Source organism: Sciurus vulgaris (genome assembly GCF_902686455.1).
Source record: "Sciurus vulgaris genome assembly, chromosome: 9".
Lineage (NCBI taxonomy): Eukaryota > Metazoa > Chordata > Mammalia > Rodentia > Sciuridae > Sciurus > Sciurus vulgaris.
The window spans coordinates 65049973-65075938 of record NC_136469.1 but is presented as its reverse complement, the minus strand read 5'-3'; the positions used below and the strand labels follow the sequence as shown (position 1 = coordinate 65075938).

The 25966-nt window shown below is 35.9% G+C and overlaps 1 protein-coding gene across 21 annotated transcripts in view; it reads left to right on the top strand.

Moving 5' to 3' along the window:
* PDLIM5 (PDZ and LIM domain 5) overlaps positions 1-25966 on the top strand; it is a 225055-nt gene that overhangs the window by 1203 nt on the left and 197886 nt on the right. For 18 of the 21 annotated variants that reach the window (XM_079154748.1, XM_079154752.1, XM_079154746.1 and 15 more), the window contains exons 1-2: positions 18598-18717; positions 22119-22256. In XM_079154748.1, the coding sequence (XP_079010874.1) occupies positions 22161-22256 (96 nt within the window). In that variant the 5' untranslated portion in view covers positions 18598-18717; positions 22119-22160. The other 3 variants (XM_079154755.1, XM_079154758.1, XM_079154759.1) reach the window with 3 other exon arrangements.

Sequence of the window (25966 nt, the reverse complement as noted above, 5' to 3'; positions counted from 1 at the left end):
GTAATTTTTCCACTTAAGGATGGTATGAAAGCAGTATCAATTCAATAGATGCCGTACTTTGAATTTTGAATGTTGATCCTTTCGCTCGCTAGCAACATTGTAGGATACGCTCCTACGATGCTGGGTAGCGGGTGTGAGTACAGCACCGTCAGCTATGCCACCACCAATTGAACACCTGGGACCCTACTGTGCTGCTCAACTATTATGTTCAATAGGTTAGGTACATTCAATGCATTTTCAACTTAAGATATTTTCAACTTACAATGAGTTTCTTGGGACCTAACCCAAGAACATCTACATATAACTTTCATCAAGAACTTAGGTATAACTTTCAAAGCAAATAGTGTAAATAGTGAAGTGATAAAGTTATGGTGGAAAGATTCTTGGCAAAGTTATTTTGAATAATAGTAATAATTCCATCCTCACCCTGCCTCCCGTTTGGCCAAATAAATAGCTACCTTCCAGTAGATAACACTTTACCTCCTTTTCAGTAAAGTTCTATTGTTCTAATCTCAAGGGATCTCACAGTTTCTAGAGTTCAAGCAGCAGGTGTCACTTGGAATTCTTGAACAGGCCCCTAAAGGAGAAATCTGTCTGAAGAAAAAAAGAAAATCTATAATTCTTTATTTTTTTCTCATTTACCTAAGGATATATAGGAAAATTTGAAAATGGCTTCTCCATGTGAGTAAATATAGTTTCACAATATAATAATTGTATTGAATAATCATGATTGGACTCTTAAACAATTAAGGGAGGAGTAAATGGGCATTTTTAAAATTGGTATAAAGTTTTAGTTACTCAAGATAAAGAAGTGGCAAAGATACAGAACACACTACACGGCATACCACATAGTGCTTATAGTCGACTATACAGTGTGGTATGCATTTAAAAGTTTAGGAGGGTAAATCTCAGATGTTAAGTGTTCTTATCATAACAATGAAAACCCAAAGGTACTCAAGGAAACTTTTGGAAGTGACAGATATGTCTGTTACCCTGATTGTGGTTTTATAGGTGTATTCCTGAATAAAGCAAAAAATTTATCAGTTTAAATGATCACTCAAAATAAAAATTTTTTAAACTAAATCAATTTATATTTATTGAATGCAATGTGGCAGATACCCTTAAGATTTAGGAATACAAGAACAAGTCCTTGTCCTTGTGGAGAATACATTCTTGTGAGAGAATGATTTATCTTGAATCTCACTCAGAAAGGCTTAGTGACTCAACTACCTAAAGAATTTCCATGAATCTAATCAACCAAACTTGCTTTCTAGCAATCTATGATAAGCAGGAGTGAGATACCCATTAGCGTGCAGATATAGCACAAGTTAAGTGACTTGGTGACATGATATACGGCCTATTAGTCTTAGCCTCTTAAAACAGATTCCAGAAACAAAAGTGCCAAATGACATGAAAACTTCAAATCTTTGTCACAAGAGAGAGAATTAAGGTCCAAGAATATGAGATAGGTCTGTCTACAAAATGGATTATTACCAGGAAAGAAATTTTATTGTTATAACATATGGGCCTCTTTATAAAATATTTTTGAAAGACCACTGGATTCTTAACTAATTTCAAAGTAAAAAGAAAAATGTAAAATTTTGATGTAAACTATGTTAAAAATGATATTTGGGTCTGGGAGTTTAGCTATGCCATATAGCATATGCTTAGCGTGCATGAGGCCCTGGGTTCAATCCCCAGTCCTCAATCCCTCCTGCCCCCAAAAGGTATGTGAATCTGCTTCACGACAGAGAATATTGATATTCCAGAGTATAAGCAGAAATTACAGATATTTGTGTGTTTTGGTGTATTACTATTAAAATTACACAGTGTTCCATCCTGGTAATGCATGTCTGTAATCCAACTACTATGGAGATTGAGGCAGGAGGATCACAAGTTGAAGACCAGCCTGGGCAACTTAGGGACCCTAACTCAAAATAAAATTTAAAAAGTGTTGGGGGTGCAGTTCAGTGTTAGACCACTTGGCTAGCATGTATGAGTCCCTGGGGGTGGAATCCACAGTAACATACACACACACACACACACACACACACACACACACACACACAAATAAAAAACAAATAAATAAAATATGTAATGCTTTCCTTCAGTCCTGAGTGACTTCTGGACTCTCCCTAACACTTCGTTCCATGTACTACTTCCTTTCCTGGTTTTCTTTGTATTCTTAGGAAGAACAGCAGAAATATCATCTATCTTCTTAAATCCAGTATAAAGTTAGATACCATTTTATTTTAAATGGTAGGTAACTGATAGATAGAAATTGCTTTGCTTTAACCCATAGACATAAAATCCAACATACTACAGTTAGAATCAGCTTGGAAGAATCTGATACTGAACAATTATTAAGAAAAGTGATGGTTCCCCCTTCCTTAGTATAAAAAGACAAAAGATTACTCTGTGAAAATATAAATGGTATAATATTTTCCTTGCATCTTGAAAATTTCTATATTAGGTAAACTCTAACCACTAGCCCGGTAACCTTGGACAAATTACTTAATCTTTCTAAACTTCAGTATTCTTATCTATGAATAAAAATTGTGGCTACTTCATAGGGTTCTTACGAGAATATGTATGCAAAACACTTGTGCACTGAACATGGTAGGTATACAATGAAAAGATCATTATTATTATTCTTAAACCAGATATGAAGAAATATATGTAGTTAACACTGAAAAACACATTTGCTTATTAAATATTTAATGAATACATAGTAATGTGCTTATCACTTGCTAAGTGCTAAGGATATATTAACTAACAAGCCTCATGGTGTTTATAGTCTAGAAGGCAAGAGTGACAGTAGATATTAATTACTCAAATTACTATATATTTAGTATCATAACTGGGCATATGAAGGAAAAGTTCAGGTGCCATAAAAGGATAAACACAGTGTGTAGAGGTAATTTTCTCTGAAGAGTCAGAGAAGTCTGCCACAGAAAATTTACCTTTAAACTTATATCTGAAGTCAAGAAGACAGATTTATAGGGGTGGTACTGATGGAATATAGTGAAATCATTCAAATGTATAAATAAAATCACACAAAATATCTCATTTCAACTGAAGATGTTTTTATTATTTAAAAATGATAGGCAAAAACTTTTTAAGCGCCCTTAGAGTTTGAAACTATTATTGTAGGATATTATCAGGTTGTTAGGATCAATATAAAGATTAAGAAAATTTTATTTAGTGGAATATATTAAAATGGATTAAACTATTACGAATTCAGATATCATGCTTAAATAGTCAGAATTCTCAAAAATTATCCTTACCAAATTTCAGGATTCTATGGCATACTTACATGAAAATGGATAAGGTTTTATTTGCTTTGGAGAGTTTTTTATTTGTTTGTATTTTTAGGCATCGTTGTGAAATGGAAAGAACACTGAATCTGACGTCAGGAGATCTGGGTTCTATTTCTGACGGCTGATCATTTGCTGGGGATCCATACCAAGGCATTTTGTAAAAGGGGTAGTGCTTACTTGAATAGCAGAAGCTTAGCTGAGGACCACAGTTAGCTCAGGAGATGACATCATGGATTGGGGGTCAAAGGATCCTCAAACATGACTCTTCTTTCACCTGAATATCTCTTTGCTCTTCTTTTTTGGGCTTAATGACATTTTTTTTTTTTTTCATCTTATGATGATTGAAAGGAAAGAAAGGGAAAGAAAAGACAAGTTTTGGGTGATCGTAATGGAACAGATAATAAGAGCAAAATTAACTGTAGAGAAAGAGGCTATGATGGGAATTGAATATTTGCCACTCAAGTTACATGAGAGTCTTTTATCTTCTGAGCAATGCTTGCGGTTCTACTGGCAGAAATAATCATACTCCATAAGAGTCAACCAAACGTTCTCATTTTCTTAAAATTTAATTTCCTCTATTTGCTGTTCTTCCTAAGCCACTATCTTCTCTTATCCTGATCTTCCTTTTAGCTCTTGGTCCCTTCTTTGTTTTCCTCGTCTTCTTTTTTGCTACTCCTTCCCTGTCATTCTACTTTCCTCTCTTGATTTCTTCATTCCACAAGAACACAACTGTTAATTGAAACCTTTCCTAAACAACCAAAGCACAAATGTGTCATAATAAGAAACCTCAAATATTATAATCAGTTGTTATAACAATGTAGTGGAACGGCAAATTTGCCAACAAATAACATTCAAAAGTCATTTGTCATGTCATTTAGTACTACTTACAAGATTTCTAGTTGTAAGAAAGCAGTATCCAACCACTGACATGTTGGTATTCATAATTTTCTTAAGGGAAAAGTTATATTTATTGAACATAAATAAGCATTATATTTATGTTTAATATATAGACCACTCTGAGATAAATATATTCTGTTAATTTAGATTATATTGTCACTTTGTAGGTGGGCATTTCAAAGAAATTACTTGTCAATCCATAATGATTGCAATTATAAAGAAAAGAAAACACATATAGGTAAACAAGTCTGAAGGATAAAGAAGATTGCTTAAGATTTTGTAAAATTAGCAAGGGAATTTTTTAAACTCAAAAACTAAAAAGTAAAAAATTTTGGCAAAACTACATATATCTAATATTACATTTGCATATAAGATAAACAAATGTCATTATTTCAGCGATGTTACTAGTACATAAACACTGCAGCAGGAAAGTATCTCAGCATCCCCACCATTTTGCCACTACCTGGCCCAGTGGCCTTGGAGTGAACTGGCAGAGGAGGAAATGAATCAAAATGTGTTGGCAACTAATGGGATGTGGTGTACTGTTTTTCATTATCATTCTTTGTGTTGGAATTGATTTTTTAAGAATTTGTGTTCATAGATAGTAGCAGAATTTAGGACTTTGGCCTTTGAGGAAACTGCAGAAGCAGGAAGATCTCTCTGACCATCTCCCACACTTCCCCCACTGAAGCAGGCCATAAAAGAATTTCCTGGCCTTCCTACCAAGCAGGTCATAAGGCCATCCTGTAAGAGATGCCTTCTGTAACAGTAGAGGAAAGGAGGAAATGTGCTTCTCTCTGAAAGCACTGGGGCACCCCCCACCAAAAAAAAAAAAAAAAAACCTTGCTAAATTCCTCCCAACTTATCATTAGCTTATATTCCTTTTGTGCAGTCATAACTTCTCTGCACCTACCCACTTCACTGTTAAACTTTGCATAAAAATACACAGGTTTCCCTGGTTCTTGGTTCTTCATTTCTAAAGACTCATATAAAACTCAGATAAGTTTGTATGTTTTCTTCTTGGTAAGCTGTCTTTTGTTGTGGGTCCCTCAGTCCTGACCCTAGCAATGGAGATATTACTAGTACATAAACACTGTATAAAGAAAGTGTCTCAGCATCCTCACCATTTTGTCACTGTGTGGTCCACCTTGGAATAGACTTGAGGAGGAAACAAATCAAGATGTGTTGGTAATTAATGGAGTGTAGACAAGAAATCTTGTCTTTTCTGTGACAGGATGGTTGATCAAGTCAAATTTTTATGGATTGGCTAGGGTTAGGTTGGATAGGAAGTCACTTAGAAAAAAATGAATGAAGTCATGAAAAGTTTGGCTCGATTGACTAAAGCTTTTCATTTACTGCTCTGTTAAGGTAGCATGAGAGAGAGCTAATGAAACAAATCATCACAATCTGAGAACACTTCAAATTATTTTGATTTTTAACTTTTTGATAAACGAAAGCTAACATAGTAACAATAAATTGATAGCACATGCATACATAAAGAGAAAAAGAATCTGTTTTAATAATTGTATAGACAAACAAATATTAATAGATTTATTAAACTTGCAAAAAAAAAAAAAATGAAGACTTTTTTTCACTGGTGTTCTATGGGAAAGTCCAAACAAGGCCTTTGATTCTTTGGGAACCTATCTCATAGGGATTGGGTTACAGGCCAGGCTTTCTTAAACTCTCTCTGAGGAAAGTTAGAGCCAGTTCTTTCTATGAAATCTGGAAAAATAGGAAAAAAAAATCTGTATTTGTGTTTTGCCAGTATTCAAATCTAAATGACCTGAGGATGATAGGTGTAATATGAAGCTGCTCCCCCCTGCCCTTTCCATTGCATCACAACCTAGCTTGTCAGTCTGAAAGCTGCTCTCCCCGCCCTTTCCGGTGCAGCCATTTTCCCTACCTCCCAACTACTGCCAGTCTGTGAACTTCCTAGCTAGCTATTGGTTCCTCAGTCAGCTTGCAAGTATCCTTCTCCATTATTGGTCCCGGGTTAGCCCAGCGGGATTCTTAAAGATAGCCTTGCCGCCATCTTTTCTCTTGCTTTTCTCTCCCCCTGACTTGCTTTCTTTCTCCTCCTCACTTTCCACTCTCTAGCATGTCCTTTCTCTTTCCTTTCTCTTTTCCTCTCATTTTCTCTCTTACCCTGCAGGGAGACACTCTGTTGGCTTAATAAACTCCCTTATGTGATTTCCTGTGTCCAGCGTGGTTTTCGTGGGATCTCTTACAGTAGGTAGCATACCTATGAATCGATTTTTGCTTACTAGATTGTGTCCTAAAGTTCAGCAAGGAACCTGGAAGTTTCCTCAAAATTCTCATGTAGATAAGCTACAAAGAAAATGTGAGTCTTCATTATAGAGTGTATTATTAATAGAAAGAAAGGGAAACTGGGAAGGTGGTTAAGGAAGGGTTTCAAAAAGCTCTTGGTAGTGCTTTCCAGCCCTGGCCTGGAGCATTCTAAGTCACTTTGATGGCGCACTCTACGAGGGAAGGGTCTATCTCATTACCCCAAAAGAATGAGGCTTCTCCTGAACTTCTTTTTACTGTTTCTATTTTTACCAAGTAAACGTCTTACCTAAATTTTATTTTCCAGTTAAACTTTCCTGGAAGCAAAATGCCTTCTTTCACAAATATTCTTTAAATGTAAATTAACAAATTAACTTCTGGGATTTTCCTTAGATACATCTAACAACATTCTTTTTTTTCCTTTTTCTTTTTCTTTTTCTTTTTGGTACTGGGGATTGAACCCAGAGGTGCTTAACCCCAGAGCCACATCCCCATCCCTTTTAAAAAAATTTTATTAGAGACATGGTCTTATTGAGTTGCTCAGTGCCTTGCCAAGTTGCTAGACTGGCTTTGAACTTGAGATGTTCCTGCCTTAGCCTCCCAAGCCACTGAGATTACAGGTGTGCACCACCAAACTTTCTAGTTAGTATGAATGAGTCCTGGAAAGTCTTCCTGTTTCACAGTTAAGCTAATAAAAGTGAATCTCTGAATATACCCAGTTTTAGCTGATGGAGAACTCACACAAAATTCTATTTTTCCTGAGAATTTCAATCTGAAAAATCATTCTCTTTATGAACTCTTTAGCTACAACATAAATTAACTAAAACTCATATTCCTTGATTTAGCTTGAAAAATAGTTTGTGACACCTTGTTATGTGTAATGGTCAGACATAATACATACTCTGCTTAAAACTCTGCATAAAAACTTATTTTAGCTTTTATCGATCATGGATAGATTTATCATTTTTATCAATGATGAACTGACTTATTGAGGCTGGGTAATGGACACATCAGGAGTTTATTATAGTATTCTTTCTATCTTGTGTGTATTTGACAATTCCATAACAAAAATTAAAACCAAACAAAAAAAAAACACAAAAATACATAACAGGAGATTTAAAATGCATCTTCAAAGTTCCCTAAAATTGAGGTAAGGTGATTTGTATTCTGCCTGGGTTTTCAGTTGTATTTGTTTCCACAACAAGCAAAATTTTTATCTCGGGTTGCTTGGGCAATGCTATCAGGTGTCCACGAGCCCTGCCTCCTGCTCCCTGCTGTTCCTTAGCCAGAGGCACTATATTTGGATCCTGTGTGTAACAGTTGATACTTTGGCTCAAGTTGTAATGAACCAACTCATTTCTTTTAAAGGAAGGATTGATAACTTGTTTACTTTTTCTGATCATATTGAAATATCTGTGAAAGAGGATTTGGATTTTTCTAGGGGGTGTTTCTGCCCTCTTAATAAAATAATTAGAAGTTCTCCAGCATGCCAAGTCTTTATCTCCACAAATGCCAAGGCGATCGTGTTCAAAACTTACGCATGTTCCTATCTTTGGGTCAGAAACACTTTAGGGTTACAGAGTCCAAATTCTGAAATGATAACACACTGATCTAATTGTCATTATATATATTTATTTATATGTACATAAAATATAGATTTCATATATATAAAATATAGTTTATACATTGAGTTTATAATGCTAAATATCACAAATTTAATAAATAATATAATTTATAAATAACATAAAATTATACTAAATATTGCAAGACTACAAGGATTTGTGGAGGAATCTGACCAGATAGATATAAAGAAAACTAGAGATATCATTAATTCTTTTTCCCTAAAGGTTAAATCCTACTCAGATAGATCAGTTTCATATATTTCATTAACGAAGATATTCAAGCTGGGCAAGATGGTGCACACCTGAAATTCCAGATATTCAGAAGGCTGAAGCAAGAAGATCAGAAGTTCAAGGCTAGCCGTGGCAACTTAGTGAGACTATCTCAAAAATAAAATTTAAAAAAGAGGTGGTGTGTAGCTCAATGGTAAAGTGTTTACAAAAATAAAAGGAGATGTGCAATTGATATTAATTTGGAAAATGTGGTATTTTAGCTGTTTTTCACAGTACAGCCAGAGCTCTATATCTTCAGGTTCCATATTCAAGGATACAACTAATCACATACTGAAAATATTATTAAAAATGGGCCTCTACAGTGAACACATACAGACTCTTTCTCCTTGTTGTTATTCCCTAGGTAATACAGTGTAACAGCCACTTACATAGCATTTACATCATATTAGGTAATCTAGTATTCTGGAGATGACTTAAAGTACTTGGGAGGAGGTATGTAGGTTATATGTGAGAGTTACATTTTACAAGAGGAATTTGAGCATCTACAGATTTTGGTCTCATAAAAGATACTAGAAGAAATCTTCAGATACTGAAATAATTGTATCATTTTTTGTATTACTTTAACTGAGTTGTTCAAAGCATTTGTTTTAAAAATTATCAAAATTATTTTTAATATTTAATAACTAACACTGCTCTATTTAGATTGATATAGCCATGACTATATCAAGTGAATGGGTTAAATTTTTAAAATAACACAAATTACATATATTAAAATATCTAATAATTGGCTTTAACTAGACTGAATTTATGAATATATTATTTTTCAGGTTTAATTTAGATGTTTAATTTGTGTTGATAGAACAACCATATACTGTATATGTTGGGCTGAATATGATTTACATTAAAAGAAAATTCCAGAGATACAAATTTCCATAATATATGTTCTGTACAAACAGCCACATATTTTAGTTAAGTTCATGTCATATAGTCAAATTTGCTATGTATAAAACTTGGCTCTGCCTATATGACCATCTGTATATCTAGGAGCAAGTTACATTAACTCTGTGCCTGCATTTCCTTACCTAAGAACAACAATATCTCGCTGGTAGGATTGTTGCAAGGATAAAATAACACAGCAAGATTCAGGAGAGAATTTACCTATTCAGTATTTAAGTAATGACTATTCAGAATATCAGTTTGTTCCAAAGGTTCCTGTTGTTTGTATGTACCCATTTATATAAAAATGTATGTGTATATAACAATGTTATACATATTATATGTGCTGATAATGTGCTAATTTTCAGTATTATAAAAGTCAGATATTTTCATAGAAAATTAGAAACAAACAAAAAACAATTCAAAGAATAAAATTATACCAAGTTTCACTACTCAGAGACCACTGTAAATAACACTTTGAGATTTTTTTCTGAGTTTTAAAATGTAAACTTTAATATATAATAAATATATAACCAAAAAGTGACAGAATTTGTTACTTATACATAGCAAAAGTGCAGTTATTTGTTAATGCTTTTGAATTCTGAGAAGTGGTCATCTAACTTTGGGTAAAGCGTAGTTTAGAAAATATTGTGTTGTGGAATAATCAGATCATGAAAATATTTGAAGATTCCAGTTTCACATTGCATAGATTTAAAAAAAAATAGTGCTTACTTTCTTCAGCAGTTAACCTTTCACAGTGGAAAGAAAGTGACTTTGAAGAATGTCACAGAATTAATTTTATGAAATTAAATACCAGTAGGTATGTGTATATTACACAGCTTACAGAATTTGATGTGATGTGTAAGTTAGACATTATCAGTGGAATTAATTCTGGTTTTGGTATATGTTATTGATCCATATCCATTCCTTCATATTATTCCATATCTTAAAAACAAATATGTGCTTTAGTCAGATTTTTAACGAATTGGTTCATCAGTCTTACCCTTGCATCCCTTACATTTTGGCTAGGAATGGCATGCCTTAATGTATTCCACTGTGACTACAATGTGAATACCTTCCAATCAAAATATTAATTTTCTTGCTTTTCCCAGAGTATGTAAATGGAATCTAAAAACATTCAGTAGAGGTATTATCTTTTGGATGGAGAAATTTTACTGTAAATAAATCATGTTAAGATTAGATTTCCCCAAGGATCTTTCAAATCCAACATATTGCTTGTTAAGACCTTATTTGTACATTAGCCTTGTTGATAATTATGTCCTCATAACTACACCCTTGATGGAGAGATGCAGGGAAAAGCATGAGAAATTCTAAAGCCAGATTATCTATCTTAGAAAGACGATGTAATGGGTTAATAAGATTATGTAAGGGGTTTGGAACAAAACTCATACTTAAAGAAATTAAGATTTTAAAAAACCAGTTAATTTAAAATTAGTTTTGAACTAATGCAATTTTATATTATGACTTCAGTGAATTCATGAAGTTAAAAATCTGTTGTTTTATTGTCATATACATAATATATTCTCTAAAATATAAATATAGAAAATTAACAACCTCAAAATCTCATATCCTAAAGATAATTACTATACGTACATACATTTAAATATATATATATTCACATAGATAAGTAAGATCTAGAGTAAGAAATGTTTTATTTGTGGTTGAAAATAATCACATTTGTTACTAGCTTTTTTATTGTTTAGAAAGCTGATCATTTGGAAAAAAGATTTATTTCCAGATTTTAAGTGATGGTGAGTTGTACCAAAATAATTTAACTAACTTAAAAACTCATTAATTTTAAAAGTCCAAAAAGCAAAAATTCTAGTACTTAAAAAAATTTTTACTTTTAACATCATTTATCAACAGAGTTTGGGGCCTAGCAGATTCTCACTAAGTAAGAACGCACAGTATTTTGTGATGGATACCAAGGTGTTGATGGTAGAGAGAGTCACTCATGAGGGTCAGCCAGTCCTGGGACAAAACAGTACACTCCAAGTGTTAAACTGAAAATCGCTTAGTATGGCTCAGTGCATAGTGGTGTGGGCAGGGCGTCCTCTCCAAAAATGACTACGCTATATAAAATCTTAAGTGAGCACTGGTCCTGTGAACCAGCATGCTAAGCCTTCTTTTTCCCATTTTCTTTAACTCATTAGTAGAAACATGCAAAACATGATGGTGAGTATGTGAAAGCTGAGAGTCATGATCATTATCTCTTTTTGGTTTCCTATCCTGGTGCTTTGCAATACTTCATATCAGAATCAATTTGGAAATGGGGAAAATGAATAAAGATTTCTATCTCAGCCTGCCTTTCACTCCAAGACTGAGAAGATTAATTCCTTGACTCAACCAACTAATTGAGAAGTTCTGCTCCAGGCCTGTTTCTTACTTTCTTGGCTTTCTTCAAATAGTATCTTCAATACATCAAGCCTTTTCAGTTATTGATCCATGTGTTATTGCCAAAATCATTCACATGTTCTCTGTCTGAACCACCCACCAGATTCCTCAAGGAATTTTACTTTCCCAGAGGAAAATATCAGGCTGGTGAAACCCTGATCTCATCATGAGGTATATTCTTCCCCTTCTGAAAGCTATCTAATACTTTTCTCAGCATCTTTCCTTTCTGCCTTTCTTATTCCACATTTGTCAATTGGATCTCTCTCTCTCTCTCTCTCTCTCTCTCTCTCTCTCTCTCTCTCTCTCTCTCTCTCTCTCTCTCTCTCTCTCGGCCAGGCATGGTGGCACATGCCTATAATCCCAACTGCTGGGGAAGCAGAGGCAGGAGGATCACAAGTTTAAAGCCAGCCCCAGCAAGTTAGCAAGACCCTGTCTCAAAAGATAAGAAAAGGGTTGAGGTGTTGCTCAGTGGTTAGGCACAACCTTGGTACCAGAATTCAATGCAAGAAACAACAATAACAACAACAACAAAAACCAAACAGAAAACTTCCTCCTTCTAAAAAGAAAGGTGAAGGAGTATCTAATGAAAATTGAAGGAAGTTCAGTAGAGTAGAAGAAAGAGACCAACAGGAGGGAGAAGAGGAGAAAAATGGGATATACGGTGGATAATATTGGTCAAATTATATTGTTATATTGAATGCAAGTATGAATTTGCAATAATTAATCCCACCATTTTGTACAATTATAATGAACCCTTAAATAATATGGAAGAAAAAACTTGCTCCTCTTTCTTCAATAGCAGTTATTAAAACCACCCCCAAAGTTGAGGCTTGATTCTTAAAGCAATTTAAACTTTGCCTTGATCCTTAATCACACATTCATTTAGTACATAGACTTCCTAGATCTGTCTTACCTAGTTCGCATCCTTTCCTTCCTTTCCATTCTGTCTGTTAAGCTTTAGAATGACACTGTGCATTCTGTTTCTCTCTAGATTGCTAAATGTCTCCATTAAGTATTAGAATAGTTAATGCTTCCTTTCAATTCTAGATTTTGAACATTACATATTCATACCTATGAGTGGTTTATTTCTTTTGAGGATTAGGACTGAAAGATAAATTCACTTAATGTAGGAACTTTTTAAAGACTGGCAGTTTATTATATACAACTGCAAAAGGTCTTCATTGCCATGCCATCTCGTAATTAAAAGTTTCTGTTATTTTTGAAGTACTGCAAGAAGTTCTGAGTCATATATTGGATAATAAAATGGTAAAGCAAACATTTATACATTTAAGTAAATGCGATGTGGAATATTCTAAAAACTCTTCCTGCCAAATCAGTTTATCTTTTGATCTCTTTCTTTTCTTTTTTTCGGGGGTGGGGGGCAGTAACCAGGGATTGAACTCAGGGGCACTTGACCACTGAGCCACAGCCCTAATTTGTATTTATTTAGAGTCAGGGTCTCACTGAGTTTCTTAGCTCCTTGGGAGCTCGTGATCCTCCTGCCTCGGCCTCCTGAGCTGCTGGGATTACAGGCGTGTGCCACCGTACCCAGCACTCTTTCTTTTTCTTTTTTTTTTTTCTACTCTAACTTTTCATGCATTGGTTCAAATTTTGAATTTTGACCTTTTCCCAGACTAGTGACATGAAGATGCTGGGGTGAAATGAAACTTTAATATGGTTTCTCTTGTGGCCAGTGCATCATTGCTTAGCCCTAACGTGTTAAAAAGGCCAAGGACAGTGGTTTGATTTCCCAGTAGCTCAGCTCTTTTCCTGCTGATTTGTCCTTCAAACCGCAGCCAAATGTTTCATAAATGAGGGAGACAGAGAAAGGGAGTCAGAATGGCTCAGTGGCAAATCACTATAAAACAAGTTAAGACTCATGCTCTACTGTAAGGGGTTAAGGAATTTCATCCTTCTTCTTGTAAAAACAATTCAGTATTTATTTTATTTTCATCATTTGCTGCAAACTGTACCCTTATGATCCTCAACGGTCCCACTGTCCCCCTTCTTCAGACTTGCTCTTCTTCTAATTTCCTTTGGTTCCTGGACTTACCAGATGGTTAAGACTCAGTAATCCTTTTGTAAGTTCAAAATATTACAAAGGAAAAATATATTTAATACACTTAATGTACAAATAGAACAGCTTAGCAACCTAGTATACTATAGAGGATTGGTTGTGGACCCTTGTGATTGCATGCTGACAGGGAGCTATCTGTCCACTGGTAAGCATCCAGCATCTTCATGTCACTAGTCTGGGAAAAGGTCAAAATTCAAAATTTGAATTATGTTTTTTACTGACTACGAATCACTTTGGCGCTGCAGTAGAGTTGAACCCCCCAGAAGTCAGTGTAAAATCTTTGCTCAGTTCCCCTGACCCCAGTGGTCTTCCTGTAGTCCGGTTTTATACTCATCATTAAAAGGCAATCACACTTTAATTCAGTTATTATCTATTTACCATCAATTCTGAATCAGGGTGACATGACATTTTATGGTTGTTAGACAAAGGCCTCCTATATACCAGATTTGTATAATCTCCAGATTGATCAAGATTTTACATTTTGTTACCTGTGTTTTGAAGTACATACATTCAGTACATGTAGTAGACACACCACTTATAGTATACATATCACATATAGCATAATGCTTGTTTTCCACAGTTTCTAGATTCCATTCAATATTCTTTCACTTGCAAATCAGAAAACCAACTCAAACAATTACAAAAAAGAAAAAGAAGGGATCAGTTGACTCATTTATCAGAGAATATTTGTGCACCTGCTAGGAGTTCAGATCATTATTGCCAAGTTTCTTGTCCCTTGCAGGTGCAACTCCTGGAGGGAGAAAATACCTGTCTTTTTTTTTTAAATTGGTAAATTTCAGACAGGGGTTGTGGCTTAGTGATGGAGCACTTTCCTAGCATGTGTGAGACACTGGGTTTGATTCCTCAGCACTGCATATAAATAATAAATAAACAAAATAAAGGTATTGGGTCCATCTGCAACTAAAAATATTAAAAAATAAATTGGTAAATTTATTTTATTTATTGATTTTTTATTTGTTCTTTTTAGATATGAATGACAGTAGAGAGTAGAGTGTATTTTGACATATTATAAAGTATACATGAAGTATACTTTATTCTAATTAGGATCCCATTCTTGTGGTTGGACATGATGTGGAGTTTCACTGGTGGCGTATTCATACATGAACAGAGGAAAGTTATGTCTGATTCATTCTACCGTCTTTTCTATTCCCATCTCCTCCCCCTTCCTTTCATTTCCCTTTGTCTAATCCAATAAACTTCTATTCCCCCTTACCACCTTATTGTGTATTAGCATCTGCATATCAGAGAGAACATTTGGTCTTTGGAATTTTGGGATTGGCTTATTTCAATTAGCATGATAGTCTACAAATTCATCCATTAACCAGCAAGTCATAGGGTCATTCTTTTTTATGACTGAGTAATATTCCATTGTGTATATATACCACATTTTCTTTATCCATTCAGCTCTTGAAGGGCATCTAGGTTGGCTCCACAGCTTAGCTAATGTGAATTGAGCTGCTAAAAACACTGATGCGACTACATCTAAATGGATAAATTTCTTTTCTTTTTTTTTTTTTTTTTGGTTCTTGGGATTGAACTCAGGGGTACTCAACCACTGAGCCACATCCCCAGCCCTATTTCATATTTAATTTAGAGACAGGGTCTCACTAAGTTGCCTATCACCTCACTTTTGCTGAGGCTGGCTTTGAACTTGAGATCCTCCTGCCACAGCCTCTGGAGCCTCTGGGATTACAGGCATGCACCAATGTGCCTGGCTAAACTGATAAATTTTCTTAATCTCCAAATTTCTGTTTCTTGTGAGAAAAATATATACTTGATATTGTTCTAAGAATAAAATAAGATGATGTACATAAAGTACCCAGAACATCCATAATGAATATTTAAAGTTCTCTAGTTTTCTTCTTTGATCCATAATCAACTGATTTGTAAAGTTCTGTTATATGTGTGTTTGTGTGTGTGTGTGTGTGTGTGTGTGTGTGTGTATGTGTGTGTGTATATAAATATATATGTATATCTTCCATATCTGGGGTTTGCATCAGAGTATTTAAGCAAGCATAAATGGAAAATATTAGGGTAAAAATTTGCAGTTATACTGAACATGAACAGACTTTTTTCTTAACATTTCTTCTACAACACAATATAAGGACTACTTACATAGCGTTTACACTACATTAGGTAAGTAATGCATAAATGATTTAAAGTACATGGGAGGATTGTGTGGGTTATATGCAAATACAGTGACATTTTATATGAGGGACTTGAACATCCAAGGATATTGGTATCCGAGTGGAGTCCTTTGGATACTGAGAGACAACTGTGTATTATCTCTACTCTTCTTGATAATCTTACAAGGTTATTTATAACTATAATGTCCTTTAAGAGGAAGAAACTGAGATAAGTTTCTACTATCTGGGATGCATGATTATCATGTAATCACCATATTCAATAAATTAGGGATACAGGGATATTTTTAGAGAAATAGATTTAAGTGTTACAGTTTAATAATTACTTGGAGCTGGGAGAGGGAGTGAGTTAAAAAGACTCATTCTGGGTTCCATATACAAGTCTGGATGGCACTCAGGAAAACGCAACTTTCACAAGCTGACCATGTCATGTTAATGTAGCTGGTCCTTTACAGGAGACTTGTATCAGTTTATGCCAGATCCCTTAATTTGGTTCACTGACTACCCTAGGCTTTAGACTAGGGGAGAAGGAGGGGGTTCAGCCACAGGCTTGTAATAAGGATTGAACTTTAATTTGCATAGGTAACACTCTGCTCACTCTCGGCTCTTCTTCATCATCTCGAGATGATTATTTTTTCTATGATAGTGCCATAGATTCTCTGCAATTCTTGATGCCTTTAATGAATTTTCCTTGATCTAGGCTCAATTTAACTATATCAGCAGCACACAGATGAGGAGATGCAGAGATGGAACTCTTACAAGGTAATGCTAGCCATGGCCCTGTGGAACTGTCATGAATTATAATCACTTGCAACCTTGATTTTCTTATCTAGAAATAGTGATGACATTCCTCTTATAAAATCATTATAAGACTTACCACACTGCCTAGCACATGGTATTTGTAAATGGCAGCTTTTATTTTTAATTTTGCATGAAATGTCAAACATGATAACATATTAAAACAGTGAAGTCATTCTCATACTAGCAAAAATTTCCCCACAAAATAGTCTTTTGGAGAATGTAATGAATGCTATGGAACAATGTTCAATGAAAATATGATGTGAGCCATGTATATAATATTAAATATTCTGGTATTCACATTTTAAAAAGGCAAACTTGATTTTAATAATGTTTTACTTAATTAAATATAAAATATAATTTTAGCATGTAATCAACATGAAAATTATTAGGATTTTTTCATACTGTTTTTGAAACCCAGCATATCTTAAACTTCCAACATATTAAGATCTGGGCACTATTATGGTTTGGATCTGGAATGTCCCTCAAAGTCTCATGTGTTGAAGGTTTGATCCCCAGTGCAGCAGTGTTCACAGAAGGGGATTTTGGGAAGTGATTGGATGGTGAGGGCGCTGACTTCATCAATATTGATGGTGAGGGTGCTGACTTCATCAATATTGATAGCTGAACTGATGGCTGGGTGGTGGTGGAAATGGTAGGTAGGTAGAACCTGATTGGAAGAAGTGGTGACTGGGACATGCTTTTCTGGACTATATCTTGTTCCTGTTCCCCTAATTCCCATTTCCCAGCAGCCAGGAGCTGAGCAGTTTTCCTATCTCACTCCCTTTGGCCATGATGTTTTGCCTCACACACCTCAGGTTCAAAGCAATGGAGTCAGTTGACAATGAATGGAAACGTCTGAAGCTGTGAGCCAAAATAAGTCCTCCGCGGAATTGTTTTTCTTAGGTATTTCTCAGGTATTTATCATAGTGACAAAAGTGACAAGCACAGGGTACAAATTTCCAAAATTGTGTTTAATAGAAATGTTATTCTGCCTGTTTTAAATTTCAAATTAATTAAAATTACATACAACAAAAAATTTCAGAGCCTCAGTCCCAGTACCTCACATTTCAACTGTTCAGTACACACGTGTGGACTAGTAGCTACTGTTTTGGAGCGAATAGATTTGGACTTTTCTCTAAAATTGTTTGTACTTGTAGGGGTTCAAGGACTTCATGAAGTTTATTTTTGTTTTATATGCCCCTTGACTAAAAATTGTTCTTTCACACTTTAAAAACCGATTCACCGTGTAAAATAGTCTACAGATTGCTTTTCATGTGTTCACTGAACAATATTCACGTTTGCTTATGAATAAATTCCTGGGGCAACATTATGGAAGCAGGAGTGGGCTATTGATTTGACTTAGAACAATAAGCTCCATCACTCTTTGGCCACTGCTATCACTGTGATGTGATGACGGATTCAACCTCTACATTATTAAGGCTATTTTCAATTCCTGACAAGTAAACTTAAGTGTCTGCAGGTCTCAGAGTATATAAGGTCAAAAAAACAGGCAATAGTCGCTGAACTTGCATAGACAGGGATTTATCCAAAACCCCTTTCTATTTTTAGCCAGAGTAACTGCTGGCCATTTCATTTCTGGAGATAGAAATGTACCCGACTACAAAACAGACACGCGGAAGGCTAAACCTTCGCCAGGTACTACGTGGAATCCCCCTGGTTACTCCCACCGAAGCTCCAGAGTAACTCTTCGGTTGCAGCTTCAGCCGGCCCCAGCAAGCCCGTGCGCACTGCTCTGCCACAGCCCTCTCCGCCCGGCGCACCAAGACTCAGGCGCGCCTCGGGGGCGTGGTCCGGCGCGGAGGGGCGGGGCCGGACCAGGGGCGGGGGCGGGGCCGGGGAGGGCGAGGGCGGAAGTTCCCCGCAGGCCTTGGGTTGGACGCGCGCACCCCGAGTCACTTGTCAGCGCTCTTCTGAGGCGGAGGCATCGCCGTGCCGGTCCCGAGGTGAGTGGCCTGGGTGGTGCGTGAGCGTATCCGATTCCTCACAAGGAGGAAGGAAAAAGCTGCTGCCGCGCGCCACACGCAAGGAGGGAAGCCTGTTTGAGAGGAGGAAGGGGCGCGCTTCGCACGCGGGTGGCTCCTCAGGTGCTTTCTGGGCGCGGAGCGGCAGAGGTGGGAGAGCCTCAGGGAGAGAGGAGGGCGGGTGAAAGGGCAGTGGGTTAGGAGGCGTTAAGCTGGAGGGCGAGCCCTGGAAGTCCTCGCAGCTTGGCTAGCCGGGGCAAGAGCACCGGAGACAGGGGCGCGGGAGCGGGCGCCCGGGGGCTCCAGGGCCCGACTCCCTGCGTCGCTGGGCACCGCCTTGACATCCACCGGCTTCACTCACGTCCTGAGCGGACCTCTCAGGAGTGTCGGGAGGCAGCGGGACCAAACGGGAAAGGGTCTTTTATTTTGTGTTTGTTTGCTCTTAGGCTACTGAGAAGCATTTATTTCCCCCTTACGTATTCACAATAGCCTAACCTGTTTGGGGAAAACTTCCGTGCGTCCAGAAATAAAACTGGCTTAAAAAACAAATTTGTCACGAACACCACATTTATTAATACTTGGCATATTTTGTGGGGGCTTTTGTAAGACTGTGCCTTCGGTGCGTTTGACAATAAGTGGAAAAAGGAAGGGCGTATAGAACCGGTAAGAGCTTGGAAAGAAAATTCGTGGCTGCACAGGGCTGGGCAGGTTTAGGGTGTGATCGCCAGATCCTATCCCAAGTCCGCCTTCCTGACCGAGAGGACGTCTGAACCCGCCTGCCACGGAAACAGCCTGCTTGGGAGCCTTATTTGGCAAACAGGGCTAGGCGTGAACCTCAGCTGGAAAACTGTCCTGTGGACTGCTTTCATCCTGTGCCCGTAGCGTTAGTTCTTCAGCTCTACCTCTATTATCAGTAGTGGAAAAAAAGAATCTCAACATGTTTCTCTTTAATTTCAGGTCCCTCTTTTCACTCAGTAGTCAATCACGACTTCTCCTCTGTCCCCCAACCCCAATTCACCAAAGAAGTTGGGACACAAAGTGTGGGAAGTACCAAGCTTCTCTCCTTAGTACCAAGCAAAGACATTGTTCAGAAAGAAAATCCAAAACTGTACAGAAATTCCAACATTTTCTACGTGCTTGAAAGCAGAATAGGCTATTTCCTGTCTGCTTGGCATTCTAGGAAGGATTTGGGCACTAATAACCGCATGGAGGAGACAGGGAAAAGGCCAATAAAAATATTGCCAATGCTTAGGGATCAGAATATTTTAAGCAAATGAATTCCAAGTGAAGCTAGCAGGAGAATTTAGAAAGGAAATGACACTGGTTTTGTTGTATGGCTATGACCTTGCCAGTGCTAGAAATTTTAGTAACAAATGGGAGAAGTCAGAAAGGCAGTCCCCAAGTAAGTAAAGAGAGACATTACTTATACATGGCTTGATATATACATGAAATACATTTTCTTGTAGAGAAGACTCAGACTGAGGAAGTTGAGCCTAACTTTCACATTTTCCTCTGTCACAAGTTAAAGATTAAAAAGAGGAGGACAGAGTGCCTGTAAAATAACAGTTGGATTTATGTATACCTGATTTGTATTGTGTGCCAACATCAAGATTTTATCACTATTTTAGGAGAATCTCTGAGTGGGAAAGGAATTAAATTATACGTAATTTCTTATTAACTCCTACCTATTCCTTTTTCACCTGTGTGTAAAAGCTTGACTTCTGCTGTGGCCTTTTGAGTCTTTTTTAGTGGTCTGCGCATATACTTCAGTACTGAAACAGCATATTTTTGCCTGGTGGTTTAGTGCACTACCATGCCAGTGGAAATGCTCATTTATTTTCTAGGTAGATGCAGCGTACGTTATCTCTGAATTAATTTTTCTTTAGGAACCAGGCCTATTTTAAAGTACTGCCTCATTTTCCTTTTGGAGAAAAAGAAATCTGTTTACATATACAGTGGTTTAAATATCTACATCTGACTGTACTATGAATTTGGTGTGATGGGATAGAAATTTTGAAAGGATTAAAAAATGAAAGAATTATTTTAAGAAAGATCATCGAAGGTGATGATTTGACTTAACAGCTCAGAGTTTCTAAAGAAGTGTGTATCTTAGTTTAAAAATGTCTTTAAATTAAAAAATTATACCTCTGTTATATTTTTTAAAAAGGGACTTTTTACCATAAAGTCATTATGAACACACGTAAAGCAAATCAGAAGGCACTGTTCTCTAAGAACTCAGATCCAATATCATGCATTAGAGTTAACCTTGTACTTCTATGTTTAATCAGAATCTTACTGGGTGTTAAATGCTTACTTTCTGCTTTGCCTGAGGAGGTATGTGTATTAAAAAAAAAAAGAAGGTTCTGACTAAAATATCAGCTGTCCTATCATTGCCTATCTGAAGGAAAAGTAAATATTACTTTAAGTATGGAAAGTATCATGCCTCTATAAGAGGAAATATAACTTGCAGTTCATAATTGGAGAGAATAGTTTTGTGCTGCGAAAAGACAACTTCTTATTTTAAATTATTCTCTATTTAAAATATATGATTTGCAGTCTCCTGGTTGAAGTTCTTTCATATGTTAGGATAACTTAGATTTTTAGGTCAGTGAAATTGAAGGACTCCTGCCAACCACAGACAGAAGAATGCACGAGGTGGAGGGAATGGGTAAAATTAGTTCTGGAGTAAAATCTTGTTCTGGGCTGGAGGTGTAGCTCAGTGGTAGTGTGCTTGCTTACCATGCCTGAGGTCCTGGATTGGATGCTCACACAGGTGCAACACACACAAGTGCACACACACACACACACACACACACACAACAGAACTCTTGTTTTTATATACATTAATAAAGTATTGTAAAAATACATTGAATTAAAGTTTGTGTACAAGAAGTCAGAAAACTGGATTGTAGCAAGTTGTAAAACTGATCAAGTGTCTAGAAATATATTCTGATATGGAATTTTTAGACTATAGAAATCAACATGAATGTAAATGTATATTAACTAACTAATAGATTGCTTTTTTTTTGGTACCGGGGATTGAACCCAGGGGCACTTAACCACTGAGCCACATCCCCACCCCTTTTTAATATTTTATTTAGAGTCATAGTCTCGCTAAATTGTTGAGGCTCTGAACTCATGATCCCTCTGCTTTGGCCTCCTGAACCACTGGGATTATAGGCATGCACCATGATGCCTGGGAAGAATCCTTTTTTTTAAAGACTGAAATTAATAAAGAACTTAATAGATTTATCCTCTGTATTTCTTCACCTCCTCTCAACAATACTGAACATAATTTAGTTGGCTTTTTATTAAAATACATTTAGATATGTAATAGCACTTTGAATAAATACTTTTGTTAACCATCTAATTTTCTTTCACAGTTTCTTTCATTTTCTGGCCTTGGACTTTGAGTCATTAGAACCATGAGCAACTACAGTGTGTCCTTGGTTGGCCCAGCTCCTTGGGGTTTCCGGCTGCAAGGTGGCAAGGATTTCAACATGCCCCTGACAATCTCTAGTGTAAGCAAACTTTACAGATTTTATTACAGTTGTTCATTCAGTGCTTAGTCCTGGAAACTTCAGGGCTGAGTTGTTGAATTCTCCATTGACCTATACTATACTTATTATAATTGTTTGTGGGGTTTGTTCTCTGAAGATTTAGTTATCTAATAAAGGCTGCTGGTGGGAAGGGGACTTACCTAGGATAATTGATTTGGATTTAGCTTATTTTCAGCTTTCCCCATATTAGCAAAATAAAATGGAAAAACATTTTACTATGGAGCAGACTCTAAATTTTTGAACTGCATTAATTTGGGGAATTCCCTGGGCCTTAGTTTCCTCCTATGTAACTTTATAAAGTTACTCTATTGCATTTAGTGGTCCTTTGCCATCTCCAAAAATTTTTAATAAAAACTATTGATCAAGATTGAATAAAATGACTATTTTTGATATTATTTTCTCAGCTCATTTTCTGGTGGAAGTGATAATCGGCAATAAAATGGCCCCAAACTACTTACCTTTGAAAGGAAAAGACGTGGATCTCCAACTAGTCAGCCTATGGATAATTGAGATTTGACTTTTGACCTCATTATAAATTTAGTTGAATATATGCTGTGTTTATATTTTAAGAATACATTTTCATGATGATTATGATACCGATGAAGGGAATAATTACAGCTTCCATTTATTGAGGCTTGACTGTGTAAGGCACTGTTTCACTCATCATCAGTAATTATTATTATTAAGGAAACTTGTAAAAATTTCTTGAGGCTATTTTTTTGTGTATTCAGATAAAATGAATTTCATTTTTAAAATTTATTTTTAACTGATACATATAAATATAAAAATGTCCATATTAATAGGGTACTGTGCAATGTTTTGATACATGTATACATTATATAATATTTAAATTAGGTGAAACATATTTATCTCCTCAAACATCATTTCTTGATGAAAACTTTCAAAATCCTCTCTTCTGATACATGTGAATTTCTGCTTTTCTTTTACTCAAATAGTAGCTATGCACAGTTTCATATGTTACATTTTTCTTAATAATTTACCATGGAGAACTTTGCTTATTAATATGTAAGGAGGCTCTTTTGGAAGTAAGATTTACTTAATCATAATGGTTGAATGAAGGGCATTTATATTTCCAATATTTGATATTAGAGTAGACAGTGCTGTAGTGAATACCATGTAATATGTACATATATATGTAATTATAGATCATTTTGATAAGTTATGTCAGTTTGCACCCTTGTACCATGCATGAAAATACTGTTCAGTGTTCCTTCTGTTCCAGCTCCAATATTCCCAAGAAACTTTGAGGTTCTTATAAAGTTCTATAAATATATCATGTTTGTAACACCTGTATATCCCTGTTAAAATACTGCAGATCCCCTTTTGTGATAAAATTTCCATTGTTTCTTGGTTGTGACTGTTCAAGTAGTTATCTTTAATTTATTATTACTTTCTTTCTTGAATCTACCTGGATTTTATAAGAAAATATAAATCCAGTCTGCAGTTTTTTCATTTTTTTTTTTTAACTGCAGTGCTGTAGGTGGAAGCCAGGGCCTCACACAGTGGGCAAGTGCCCTCTACCACTGAGCTAAGTCCCCAGCTACAACCTGCAAGTTTTAAAACTTGTGGATAAGTGAAATTTTCAATGTAAAGTATCCATGTGAAAATGTGAGTTGTGATTTATTCCTGTCTGAGTGAGGCAGTGTTTTTCTTCTATTGAAGATCTGTTACGAGGAAAGAATATTGTCTGGTTTTGTTTTAACATTATTTTGTATTACTAGTTTTCCATTTTAGTTTATTAAAGTGTTATTGTTCAGTTTAAAATACTTTAGTTTTTCCTGGGAAAAAAAAATGTCCAGAAACAAATTGACACTTGAATGAAACAAGATTCATCATTACTTTGTTGTTTGGTAATAGGTATATAAATGGTATATGTAAATTATGTGGTAACCATGCCTTTAAAAAGTTTTTGTGCTTCAGTTCCCTGGCAGACACTTTGAGGTGCTCGCTCCATGTTGTGATGCTGATACAACGGAACACTGTGTACATACACATACGTGCCCTCCCCTGGCACAGAGAAATGCCTTCCTTGGGTAGACAGAGTGCTAATTAAAGGATTTTGAACATACTGATTAAAAGAGACTATGGTAACAAAGCTGCTGAGTTATTTCTGTTCTCTTACAAAAGTCTTTGCCATCCACTGTGACCTTTTTGGGCCTTGTGCAGTGGGGCATGCAATTCATTCTGGATTGGAGAGGATCGGAAAGGGAGGGGGAGGAGAGAAGGGAATGTTGGCTCAACCCTGCTGCTGGGCTGTTGGCCTTTCATTATAGTTATTTTTAACCCCTTGTGTGGTTTAGTTTAAACATGCCTAGTAACATTGCCTGATGAAGATTTGTGCCTAGTAACTAATTTATATTGTGGTAAGATTATTAATGTTATAAATTTTTTACTTACTCTCATCATAATTAGCGTTCTGATTATACTTATTCAGCTTTATTATGTAAAAGTACTGGGATGTTTTTCAGTGATCATCGGGTCTCTAATTAATGGTATTAAGAAGCAGTTAAAACTGAAAGCATGCCTTAAAACATGTAATTTAATGATTCTCTTATTTTAATGATGCATATGAAATTCTTAGGGTTTGGCACACTGTATTCTCTCAATTGTTACCTTTTATAATAATATAAAATTAAAAGGAAAATTATTTAGCAACTTGTAACTTTAAATCCCCCATAGTTATATATTTTTAAATTTACAGTCCACTGAGATTAAAAAAGGAAAACATAAAATGTCAGAATTTGTGCTTAGTTAGGAATCTGCATCCTTTATTTTTAGGGTTCAAAAGTATATAATTTTTTCTTTGTTTAGATAATATTATGTTGAACTCTGCAGGGCCATTTACGTTCTTTTTAACATTGGAGTATCAAGTTGTGTTTTGAGATAAATAAGCCACTGGCAGTGACTTGAACAGTCTGTTTTCTTGAGATTTTGTTGTACCAGCATGTGAATTTGTTGAATATGACTTGTTTCATGAAGAATACAAACTATTAAATTTGAACACTTTAGTCAAATTTGTTTATCCATCTATTTTGTATGAATTTTGTATGCTATTTTGTGGGTAGATTTCCAAGATTAGATTGGCAGTTCCTGCTAACATTTTAAAAAGATCCTCAGATTGCTATAACTGTATGATCACATGTTATTGTCTTCAGTTTTCTATCCTTAAAATGGAGTGCTGGCTACAGGAGTTTGCAGGCTGTCTTTTTATGACCCTGTATTTATGGGAATTGCCCTGAAGCCATGGAATGTGGGGATGGGTTTCATTGTAGCAGTGTGGGTTTGTTGGTCTTTGCCAGTATATTTTATAAGAAGAAATAGGAGATTTGTTGCACAATTCAAGCCTGTATTTGGTAAGTTGATGTTCCTCATGATGGAGGAACAAGAATAATAATATATTTTTGAGTAACATCGTTAATGTTCAACATCCTAAAGTTGAATACTCCGATGTTTTCTTTTCTTTCTTTTTTTTTTTTTTTTTTTTTTTTTTTTTCGATGCTAGGGATTGAACTGGGGCCTTGTATTTGCAAGGCAAGCACTCTACCAACTGAGCTATATCTCCAGCCCCTGTTTTATTTTCTGATGTCTAACTTTAGAACTTTTTTCTTCACCATCAGTATTTGAATTTCCTAAAGATGGTCTCCCAGTTC